The 12,662-nt window shown below is 43.0% G+C and overlaps 1 protein-coding gene across 5 annotated transcripts in view; it reads right to left on the minus strand.

Moving 5' to 3' along the window:
* Positions 1-12,662, minus strand: part of TPK1 (thiamin pyrophosphokinase 1) — a 311,687-nt gene that overhangs the window by 175,683 nt on the left and 123,342 nt on the right. For all 5 annotated transcript variants that reach the window (XM_063304195.1, XM_063304190.1, XM_063304191.1 and 2 more), the window contains one exon: positions 4,726-4,795. In XM_063304195.1, the coding sequence (XP_063160265.1) occupies positions 4,726-4,795 (70 nt within the window). The remainder of the gene's footprint in view (positions 1-4,725; positions 4,796-12,662) is intronic.

Below are 12,662 nucleotides of genomic sequence, written 5' to 3' on the forward strand. Positions count from 1 at the left end.
ATAGTTCGAACATTCTTTAGTGTTTCCCTTTTTTGGTATGGGGATATAAGTTGATTTTTTCCAGTCTGATGGCCATTCTTGTGTTTTCCAAATTTGCTGGCATATAGCATACGTTACCTTGACACCATCATCTTGCAAGATTTTGAACAGTTCAGCTGGGATGCCGTCGTCTCCTGCTGCCTTGTTATTAGCAATGCTTCTTAAGGCCCATTCAACCTCATTCTTCAGGATGTCTGGCTCTAGCTCACTGACCACACCGTCAAAGCTATCCCCGATATTGTTATCCTTCCTATATAGGTCTTCTGTATATTCTTGCCACCTCTTCTTGATCTCTTCTTCTGTTAGGTCCTTGCCATCTTTGTTTTTGATCATACCCATTTTTGCCTGGAACTTACCTCCGATGTTTCTAATTTTCTGGAAGAGGTCTCTTGTCCTTCCTATTCTATTGTCTTCTTCCACTTCCGCGCATTGCTTGTTTAAAAATAATTCCTTATCTCTTCTGGCTAACCTCTGGAATTTTGCATTTAATTGGGCAAATCCAACCTACTCTCTCTTTAAACAAACACACCAACATACACACACGCCTAAGTACATGTACCCACACCTAGCGAGATAGACTGCAGAAATCTGGACTCAGCAAGCAAACACCTATGCATTCTATCTCAGTAATGCCTGCCATTTATTCCATTTATTTCAGTTCCTCTTATTCTTACTGCTGTTATGCTAGAGTGGGTATTTTTAGCCCAGTTTTCTTCCTTTTAAGTTGGGGCAGAAACTGGGGAACAGCTCCTAGGGGCATTGAGTTATTTTCTTTTGCCTGCAAAATGGATACAGATTGAAAAAGATCTTTGTGTTGGGCTGCAAGTACAAGACAATGGGGTTATGCAGTGTTCTGAAGGCAAAACAATGCTTCAGAGCCTGTAGGAACCCAAATGTACCACTTACCTGTATCTGTAACTCCTTAATGCAGCTGAATCTTCTGTGATTGTACAGCTGCCCTCCACAGGTGCCATGTGATCCAGGGGAAAGCTGGGCTTGGTGTAAAGAGTTGCAAACTGATGCCATGTTTCAACTTTTTTGGCTTCACATACTGTACAAAAGGCTGTAGAATCTCACAAAATAACAAGATTGATTAGTTGACTGATTGATTATGTGCCATCGAGTCAATGTTGACTCTTAGCAACCAGATAGATAGCTTCTCTTCAGGACAATCTATTCCCAACCTGCTCCTTCAGGTCTTCCAACAGTGTACCACTTGCTGCAATAACTTTGTCCATCCACCTTCCTGCTGTTTTTCCTCTTCTTCTCTTTCTCTCCACCTTTCCAAGCATTATACAAGTAGTGTTTGCTTACCAACCACTCATTCAGTGACTATTCAAAGTTACAACGGCGCTGAACAAAATAACTTCATGGCCCATTTACAACCATTTACGACTTCTACAGCATCCCTCAGTCACGTGATCACCATTAGAGTCAGTATGTATAATCCTGTGCCTGACCTGTGGTTTTGGAGATACTACCTACAGAAATTGCTTGCTCCCTCCACCCCGCCCCACTCTCAGTGTGGAGAGATTGGAGAGGAAGAATTTCAAGCAAGTACTGTAAGCTGTTTGTGTGGGCACACCCACGGCTCCCAGCCCTGGACTGCTGGCATGACCACATTGCGTTCAATTTGTAGAAGAGCAAACAGCTTGCTCTCTTGAAATCCCTTCCTCTCCAATCTCTCTGCTCTGCAGGAGGGGGGGGGGAAGGGTCATGCAAAGAAGAGATCATCTACAGAAACGGCTTGCTTTTTTTCTCCCTCCCCCTCACAGAGTAGAGAGACTGGGGAGGAAGAGATTTCAAGAGAGTTCTGTAAGCAGTTTGTGTAGCACACCCATGGCTCCCAGCCCCGTGCTGCTGGCATAATCGCATTGTTTTTGATGTGTACAAGACAGTAAGCAGGCACTCAAGCCTTACAAAGGGAGGGGGAGTATTTAGGAGGCAAACAAAAGCCAAAAGTGTGAAACTGAGTAGTCTTGTCTCTTTCCAGCTAGAAAGTACAGTCACAGTCACGTGATTTCCCACTTAGCAACCGCTTTGCTTAGTGGTGGAGTTGCTGGTCCCAATTAGGGTTGTTAAGCGAGGACTACCTGTTGACTTCTCAAGAGACCTACAGTAGGTCTTTGCAAAATGTGTTCAAAGCATGATAATTTTAGCCTGGTCATTTGGGCCTCAAGAAAGAACTCTGAGAAGGTTTGTTCAATGATACATTTGTTTCTTTTCTTGGCTATCCATGCATTTCAAAAGCAACAATATTCTTTCTGTCTTGCATCCAATTTTCGCTTCCACAGGGTGTCACTGGGAAAACCATTGCATGAATAGTTGTGATCTCTGTATACTTCTTCCATCTTTCTTTGAACTTCTTGGAATCAGTTACTATCGGTCCACTGGCATCCTTCAGCATACCAATCTGAAACTGGGACTTTCTTTTGAGTTCAGAGACAACGAGGCAGCATGACTTGGGGTGGGGATAGCGGTGGGATAAGATAATATATACATGCTTATTCTTAGTAAGTCCCAATTAGCTTGGTAACGCTTTATTTCCAATAAGTATGCTTAGGACTTGCTTGCAGTCAGCACTGTGGCCTTATTCTCTTCTAGTTCCCATTGCCTCTTCCCCTTCAACTGATGGCAGCAACATTGTACACCTCTGTTACCTCTGTGTCTGCTATTTGCTTTTATTTTTGCACCTCCTACCCTTTACCCACTGTTAACAGCATCTCCTTCTCAGAGAATGTAATATGACATCACCCCCAAATTACTAGTAAAATGCACAAGCATTTGTAGAAAATATACATCTATCTGGGCGGGGTGGGGGCACACATCATCCTTTCATATACTGTAAATAAAAGTAACCCTTGTGTAGGGTCATGCTCATGTTCACTATCATTCCACATGGGCTGCTGAACCATTTCTTTTCCTGGCACCATAATGTGGTTTTTCCATATCCTGTTTCACATTTGCTCCTGCTAAGAAGGAAACAACCAGTATGTAATGTTATTATCAGGGTTTGCTGAACTCTCATTGAAGTATACCTTGGATTTTTTTAAAGCCAGTCCTCCTCTGACAGAGGCAGAGTTACAGTACAAAGCTGGACAGTACAAAGCTGGACAGAAATCAGGATCTTTGAAATGAATGGCTGGATTGTATAATAAATCCATAGACTGTCAGATCCTAGGAGACAGTAAAACATGGTGTAAGTTGCTCATCCCCATAAATTAACCAACCAAGCATCCACCAAGAAAATGCATAAAGAAAGGCTCCTGCCAATCCACTGCTGCTGCTCAGACAAAAAGCATTTTGGTTGTACCTTGACTTGTATGTGAATTATTCAGCAGGTGGAATTAATCATATTAGCCAAGATCTATTAAAAAATTGGCTGATGATTCAAGCCATGGCTCTAACTCTGTTCCGGACAAAAGCAGAGAATAAAAATCAAAATTCCAAACTATACAGAGAGCCAAAGCTTTTGAAAACATCAAGTAAGATGCAAGGGTTCTTTTTTACACAGACTTTTTGTGCGTCTAGAGGTTACACTACAAGACATGCATATTTTTCCCCCAAATCATTCCCATTACTGCTATATTGAGAGCTGTTATGCAAACCAGAGTACTAGGATGATAAAAGCTGTGGTTCTTTATCTATATTCCTCCGTGATAATTTAAATAACGTTTGAAATTGCTTAGCAATTAAAACTGAGTACAGAAAAAGCAACTTCTAACTTGCCCTATTATCTGCTATACTGTCTATTATTTCCTCTTATGATCTACTACTTTTCTCAGCAGGTAGTAACATCTGCCAGAGTTTGTCTGAATTTGGAAGCTAAGTACAATCAGGTCTACTTAGTATTTGGATGGGAGATCACTGGAGAATACGGGGCTGTAGAGTAGACAGAAAAACACCCCAGAAGACAGCACTGGCAAACCACTTCCATACTGTTGCCAACATGAATGTATCCATCCAAGCTCAAGTTGAGGGAGCTTTGCCCTATACTACTTCTCTGGGTCTTAAGCCTGTTGGTTAAGAACTCATTACATAAAGGGTGAAATAGAAAGGAGCAAAGTGTAACAACATAGTAACAGAGTAAGTGTAATGGAAGAAGCATCCCTCTCTGGAAAGAACAATTTGTTAAACGTACAACAAACCATGGAACACACATTACACAAGACCTTTCCCAGTCCTAGAAGATGAAAAAGCTTCTTCAAATGCAATCAATTTAATATTTGTGCTTTGATGTCTGCTTTTTATTATACCATGCATTATCATCATTATATTAAACCACCATTTCTGAGTCTCACTTCTTCAGAATCTATTAGTATTAACTAACAAAGTAAGGTGAAGAAATGTCATATTAAAACTTGAATCATAGGCCTGCAATATAAAAATGACATGTCTATGTTGAATTGTAAAGTTTTCTATTTTGTGACATTATTATAATGTATGTTTTTTCAGCCCATGGCTCCACATTAATTATTTTTCTTGTAGGAATGGGAAAACACAATACAGTATAACGACCTTAAGGCACTTGATAAGTAATCCCATGTATTTTTATGAGGAACTAGTAGCCCTATACTGTGCAAAAACCAGATAGTGAAAAAATTTAGAAAAGTAATTTAAACTTAATCAACATGCTATGTGAAGTAAAACATGCAAAATTATTAGAACATATTATTATAAGTGTACCTTTCACGGTTTCCTTCTGTGATGCAGTACAAATGATTAGCACCTCCATCAGCACATGCTCTCAGAACCGCTGGGGGAAAAAAGAATGTTGTTGTCAAGAAGCTGTCATCATAACCAAGTAAGACATCTATTGACACACAAATATTACCTTGCAACATGTGAACTGCAAATAGATTCATTTCCTTACATAGTAACTTACTGCTCCTGAGTCAGCTGAATTTAACTACCATTAAATACAACTTCATGGTTGTATCTTCTTTGACTTTTTTAAGACCCTATGCATGGGTCTACCTTTGAAAAAAGTCTGGTGCATCAATGGGGTCGACTGATCACTGGTACAAAACACTGTGATCACATGATCCCCCTGTTAAAATATCTGCATTAATTGTAAAGTGTTTTTTGGCACAGCTGTGTGAACATTTAATTTTTATTTAACATATTTTTATGACTGCCCATCTCCCCCGCATGGGGGACCCTGGGTGGTTCACAATAAAACATTTTTTGCCAGTAATCAATAAATATAAAATACGATAAAATCCAAGTAACGGCAGATCTAATTCCACCCATTAAGGGGATAAGACCAGTCCCAGTAGGACTGGGGAACCAACCAGCCCCAAGAATGGCTCCTCCTCTTCCCACTCCAAGCCTGGTGGCAAAACCAGGTTTTCAGCTATTTTCTAAAGTCCAGGAGAGAGAGGGCTAACCTCACTTCTGGGGGAAGGATGTTCCAAAGGGTGGGAGCTGCTGCAGAGAAGTCCCGCCTCCTGGACCCCGCCAGATGGAATTCTTTTACAGACGGGGACTGTAGCATGCCCTCTCTGCACAACTGGGTGGGACGGGCTGATGTAATGGGGATGAGATGGTCCCTGAGATAACCTGGACCCATGCCATGTAGGGCTATAAAGGTGATAACCAACACCTTGAATTGGACCTGGAAGCAGACTGGATCCCAGTGCAGCTTGCGGAGCAAAGGAGTTATACATGCTAATCTTGAAGCACCTAAAATCGCCTGTGCGGCTGCATTTTGGACAGCTGTAGCTTCCGGATACTCTTCAAGGGTAGCCCCATGTAGAGTGCATTACAGTAGTCTATATGGGAGATGACCAGGGCATGAGTGACCGTTCGAAGGGCCTCTCACTCCAGGAAGGGGCGTAACTGGCACACAACATGAAGTTGCGCAAAGGCCCTTCTGGCCACGACTGCCACCTGCTCTTCGAGCAGGAGTCATGAGTCCAGAAGGACTCCCAAGTTACACACTGGGTCTGTTTGGGGCAGTGCAATCCCATCCAGAATTAAACATGGCAAATTCCTGGAAGCCGAGGGGCCATTAACCCACAGCGACTCCGTCTTACCAGGGTTCAGCTGAAGCCTGTTATTCCTCATCCAGACCCCAACAGCCCCCAGGCACCTGGAAAGGGCAGCCACAGAATCACTTACTTCCCCTGGGATGGAGATGTATAATTGAGTATCATCCACATATTGATGATACCTCATCCCGTGGAGACGGATGATCTCGCTCAGCAGTTGCATGTAGATGTTAAAAAGGAGCAGAGAGTGCTGAACCCTGCAGCACCCCACAAAGGAGGGGCCGTGGGCCCAATCTCTCCTCTCCTATTAACACCGACTGGGACCGGCCTAGGAGAAAGGAGGTGAACTAGTGCAAAACTATGCCGCCCACCCCCAACTCCCTGAGCTGACCCAAAAGGATACCATGGTCAATGGTATCAAAAGCTGCTAAGAGGTCAAGGAGAGCAAGGATGGATGCATTGCCTCCATCCTGCTCCCACCAGAGATAATCCGTAAGTGCAACCAATGCTGTTTCTGTTCCATATCCGGGCCTGAAACCTGACTGACAGGGGTCTAGATAATCCGTTTCATCCAGGATCCTCTGGAGCTGCAGTACCACCATCTTCTCAACCACCTTCTCCATAAAGGGGAGGTGGGAGACTAGATGAAAATTATCCAGTACAGTAGGGTACAGTGATGGTTTCCTGAAGAGGGGGCATACCAGCGCCTCCTTAAAGGCCACCAGAAACACCCCCTCCTGCAAGGATGTATTTACCATCAATTGGGCCCAACCACACGTCACCTCCCAAGCTGCCTTCACCAGCCAGGAGGGTTGTTGTTGTTGTTTATTCGTTTAGTCGCTTCTGACTCTTCGTGACTTCATGGACCAGCCCACGCCAGAGCTTCCTGTGGGTTGTCAACACCCCCAGATCCCCCAGGGACGAGTCCGTCACCTCTAGAATATCATCTATCCACCTTGCCCTTGGTCGGCCCCTCTTCCTTTTGCCCTCCACTCTCCCTAGCACCAGCACCTTCTCCAGGGTATCATGTCTTCTCATTACGTGGCCAAAGTATTTCAGTTTTGCCTTTAATATCGTTCCCTCAAGTGAGCAGCCTGGCTTGATTTCCTGGAGGATGGACTGGTTTGATCTTCTTGCAGTCCAAGGCACTCTCAGAATTTTCCTCCAACACCACAGTTCAAAAGCATCGATCTTCCTTCTCTCAGCCTTCCTCATGGTCCAGCTCTCGCAGCCATATGTTACTACGGGGAACACCATTGCTTTAACTATGCGGACTTTTGTTGTCAGTGTGATGTCTCTGCTCTTAACTATTTTACTGAGATTGGTCATTGTTCTTCTCCCAAGGATTAAGCGTCTTCTGATTTCCTGACTGCAGTCAGCATCTGCAGTAATCTTTGCACCTAGAAATACAAAGTCTTTCACTGCTTCTACATTTTCTCCCTCTATTTGCCAGTTATCAATCAAGCTGGTTGCCATAATCTTGGTCTTTTTGAGGTTTAGCTGCAAGCCAGCTTTTGCACTTTCTTCTTTCAGCTTCATCATAAGGCTTCTCAGTTCCTCTTCGCTTTCAGCCATCAAAGTGGTATCATCTGCATATCTGAGATTGTTAATGTTTCTTCCAGCGATTTTAACTCCAGCCTTGGATTCCTCAAGCCCAGCTTGTCGCATGATGTGTTCTGCGTACAAGTTGAATAGGTACGGTGAGAGTATACAGCCCTGCCGTACTCCTTTCCCAATCTTAAACCAGTCTGTTGTTCCGTGGTCTGTTCTTACTGTTTCTACTTGGTCGTTATACAGATTCTTCAGGAGGCAGACAAGATGACTTGGTATCCCCATCCCATTTTGCCTTCTTGGTTTTCTCTTTCTCTGGGATGTATTTTCTTGCCGACTCCTGAACAATGTTGCGAACTTCTATCCATAGTTCTTCCGGGACCCTATCTACTAAGTCCAGTCCATTAAATCTATTCTTCACTGCCACTGCATATTCCTTAGGAATATTAGTGAGCTCATATCTAGCTGATCTGTGGGTCTTCCCTAATCTCTTTAGTCTGATCCTAAATTGTGCAATAAGAAGTTCGTGATCTGAACTACAGTCAGCTCCAGGTCTTGTTTTTACCGACTGTATAGATGTTCGCCACCTTTGGCTGCAAAGGATGTAGTCAATCTGATTTCGGTGTTGTCCATCTGGTGACGTCCATGTATAAAGCCATCTCTTAGGTTGTTGGAAGAGAGTGTTTGTTATGCAGAGTGAGTTGTCTTGGCAAAGTTCTATCAGCCGATGTCCTGCTTCGTTTTGTTCTCCCAGGCCATGCTTACCTGTAATTCCAAGTGTCATTTGACTGCCCACCTTAGCATTCCAGTCTCCAGTGATGAAAATAACATCTCTTTTAGGCATGTTGTCCAGTAGGAGCTGCAGATCCTCATAGAACTGCTCTACTTCAGCTTCTTCAGCATCTGTGGTTGGGGCGTATATTTGGATCACTGTGATGTTAGATGGCTTGCCCTGAATTCAAATTGAGATCATTCTGTCGTTTTTTGGATTGTATCCAAGCACTGCTTTAGCCACTTGACTATTAATTATGAAGGCTACTCCATTTCTTCTGTGGTCCTCTTGTCCACAGGAGTAGATCTGGTGGTCATTTGATGTGAAGTGGCCCATTCCAGTCCATTTCAGTTCACTGACGCCCAAAATGTCTATCTTTAATCTTGACATCTCACCAATAACCACATCCAATTTGCCCTGGCTCATAGATCTTACATTCCAGGTTCCAATGGTGTGTTGATCCTTAGAGCATCAGATTTGCCGTTCACCACCAGCACTTTGGCTTTGAGCTAGCTGCGTCATCACGTCTGGGGCTAGTTGAACTCATCCTCTGTTCCTCCCCAGTAGCATTTTGACCATCTTCCAACCTGGGGGTCTCATCTTCCGATGGTATACCGACATATCTCTGGTTGTACTGATCCATTTAGTTTTCACAGCAAGAATACTGGGGGGGTTGCCATTACCTTCCCCAGGGATCGCATTTAGTCTGACCTCTCTGTCATGACCTTCCTGTCTTGGGTGGCCCTTCACGGTTTAGCTCATGGCATCATTGAGGTGCTCAAGCTCCAGCACCATGACAAGGTAACGATCCTTTGCTGAAGAGCCAGGAGGGACATGGATCTAATTGATAGGTGGTGGCATTTACAGTCCAAAGGACCTTGTCCACTTCCTCAAGTCCAACAGGATCAAACTGTTCCCAGATAACTGGGTAAGTACATTCTCCAGGCATCTTCACAGACCCTGTCTCAAGCTTAGAGTCCAACGTAGAGTGAATCTGAGCAATTTTATCCTGCAGATGCTCCAAAAACTCCTAAGCATGGCCCTGTAGATGATTTTCTGGACCCCCTTTCCCCAACAGGGATCGGGTGATCCTAAACAGGGCTGCTGGGTGGCATTCTGCAGATGCAATAAGAGCGGAGAAATACAGACATTTTGCTGCTCTTACCACCACAAGGTAGGTCTTAACCGCGGCTCTAGCTTGTGTCTGATCAGGTTATGTCTTCATCTTTCTCCAGCGGTGCTCTAGACGTCTCTTAATCCTCTTCAGAAGTGTCAACTCCTCCGTGAACCACAGGGAGTGTCAGGTTCGATGGGATAAGAGAGGCCGCACGGGCATGATCCTGTCCAAGGCCCCGGCTGCCTCCCTATTCCAGGCAGCTGCCAGAGTCTCTGCTGGACCGTGCAGCAGGTCCTTGGGTATAACCCCCAGCTCCCTCTGAAACTGCATTGGGTCCATTAGTTGCCGGGGGCGGACCGATTGAATAGGTCCTGCCTCCGTGCGGAGGGGGGTGGCATATGAGAATCTCAAGGTCACCAGGGCGTGATCTGACCATGACAAAGGGGAAAGATGTAACTCTCCCCTCAGATCACATTGCCACTGCTCCGACAAGAAAACTATGTCTGGTGTGAGGCCACTGTCTCGAGTCGGGTCCCAAATAATCTGAGTCAGGCCCATGGCCGCCATGGTGGCCAAGAAGTCCCAGGCTGCCTCTGAGGCCCACCCCAGGGATGGCAGATTGAAGTCCCCCAGAAACATAAGCCTGGGGAACTCCACTGCCAACCCTGAGATGCCTCCAGCAGCTCAGGCAGAGAGGTTGCTACGCAGCAAGGAGGCTGGTACAGCATCAACACTTCCAACTGTTCTCAGGAGCCTAACTTGAAAAACAGGGTCTCACAGCTGGCCACTTGTGGAGCAAGGCCCCTGAAGGCCACTAGAGACTCTTGAATGACAACAGCTACCCCTCCTCCCCTATCCTGGTGTCTCGGCTGGTGCCACACCTGAAACCCAGCTGGGCATATTCCCGAGAGGGCTACAGCCCCTCTCTGATAACTGCCACCCCTCCTCCCCTGCCCTGGCATCTCGGCTGGTGCCACACCTGAAACCCGACCAGGCACATCTCTGACAAAGCCACTCCTCCTTCAGGGCCCAGCCAGGTTTCAGTGATACAAGCCAGAGGCCTAAATAGTTTAGAGCCTAAGTATTTTCCATACAAGTGGATCTAGCATTAAGATATGCAAGAGTTGCCTTCTATTCTTCTTTTGCTACATAGGTACCCATCTACCTAATGGGTTTTCTCCAAAATTCCTCCCAAACTAATGTACTCCAGCTTTCTGCCTCAAAATAACAGTTAAGATACACTTATATCATCATGCCCCTCCTTCCTTGTTAACTGTTACAGTGTTAACTATTTTTAAACTATGATTTTGTGTTTTAGCTGTTATTAGATACCTTGAGGTTGCAAATCAAATACATAAATATCAATACTAGTTTTAGACAAGGAAGCAACAACAAACTTTATGGAATCCAAGAAATGTTGTGGCATGATATTCACCATATCCAATTCTCTGACCTTGAAATATAATTCCTTTTCCTATTGCCCCTGTCCCAGAGCACTTTTTGCTTTTCTAAACGTTTATTTCTTTGGCCAAATTTATTTCTAAGATCTACATTTCTTCAACTGCAACTGAATATATTGAGATTGTGGTTGTAGTTAATTAGTAAAAATATATACAAATAGATATAAAATTAGTCAAATACATTTTAGTTAATAACCTTAATAAAAATCACTATATGCATTTGAAATTTGTTAATAGATGCTTAAAAATGCACAGCTATAAAAAGCACTAAGAATTCTTCTCTATGTCTCTCAGAATGGGAAATATAAAACTTTGCCAAAACATTTTGGCAGTTTCTTGACCTGTTCACATTGTCCAGGATTCTGCTGCTTAAGTATTCTGTCACTGCCTAAGACTTTCATTTCTGCCTCCAACATATGTTGAAAATTATTAATCCTTTCTAGCTGAAGCATATTTCAAATATACTTGAAACCGCTGCGCTGCCCTGCACTTACATAGTACATCACCCTTCCTTGAACCTTTCTGAGATCTTTTTGAAAGGACAAGGTATAAATTTGGAAGCTGTTAAGCATCAAGGGCAATTAAAATCTTTGTTTTACATTAGCAGGCTTTTCAAGTTATCTCCTACATATTTACTCTTAACACTTCAATCATTCTGTACTTCAAGTTATTTAAAAAATCATTTGCAAAGCACTCATCTTTTATAGCAAATTAATGATTCACGCCAACACAATCCACAGAAAAATGTTTTTAGTTATGTGTTCAGCAATTATATAACAGGCAAAAGGGATCAGTAACTTGTACAAGCTATGGAATGAAGTGTGCGTTTCTTCTTATTTAACAGGTAAATATATGAAGATGTTTGCATCATTTAACACTGCTGTTGGAACTTTTAAATTTCAAATATAAATGGACAAATGTGATCTAGGAAGAAAAAAAAACAGCCAAATGCTGAAAGTGATTTTACTTAAAGTTTGTTTTTAGAGTTGCAAAGATGAAATAACATTACAGTATTGATCATGAACTTAATGGTAGCTCTGCCAATGTCTCTGGGAACACTGCAACAGTTCATAATGCACATGATTACCGCTCTCCACAATACTGTAGCAATTTATTTATTTAATTGTTATCCCACCTTTATTATTTTTATAAATAACTCAATGCAGCACAGCCACACTCCTTGAATGTATTCTGCTTAGCATCTTTAAATGGCAACAAACAAACAAAACAGATAATGAATATGTTTGTGAGTTTATATACCGAGAGACGTACTGTACACAATGAACACGTTTAGGGCCACTTCACACATTATATTTTAATTCTGCACTTAAGACGCATAGCTAAAATATGTATTGTAACTGTGAAAAACATGGCAGGTTTCAGCTTCCTGCTGAGTGTATGGTTCTGTGAGTATAATGGCTCTATGAAGAATGTGAAATGGTTGTTAAACCTCTAATTTGTTTTCACATTTGGGGATTAAATTAAATAAAAGGGAAAAAAAACTCCACTCCACTGTTTTCCATAGGTAGATCATTCCTAATCGTTACTAAATTTGAGATGCTGAAGAAACAGAAAGCATTCCCATTTGTATGAACTAGAAATTGGAATATACCAAAGCTGTAAGTTGAAATACCCAGTTAGATTAATCCCCAACTACCCTTTATTATAGTAGATTATTTGGGTGAGTCAAGCCTGAGAGGCTAGGGTAGTATGTCTCCAAAAGGTCTTAA

Source organism: Candoia aspera, chromosome 4 (assembly GCF_035149785.1).
Source record: "Candoia aspera isolate rCanAsp1 chromosome 4, rCanAsp1.hap2, whole genome shotgun sequence".
In the NCBI taxonomy this organism is placed as follows: Eukaryota; Metazoa; Chordata; class Lepidosauria; order Squamata; family Boidae; genus Candoia; species Candoia aspera.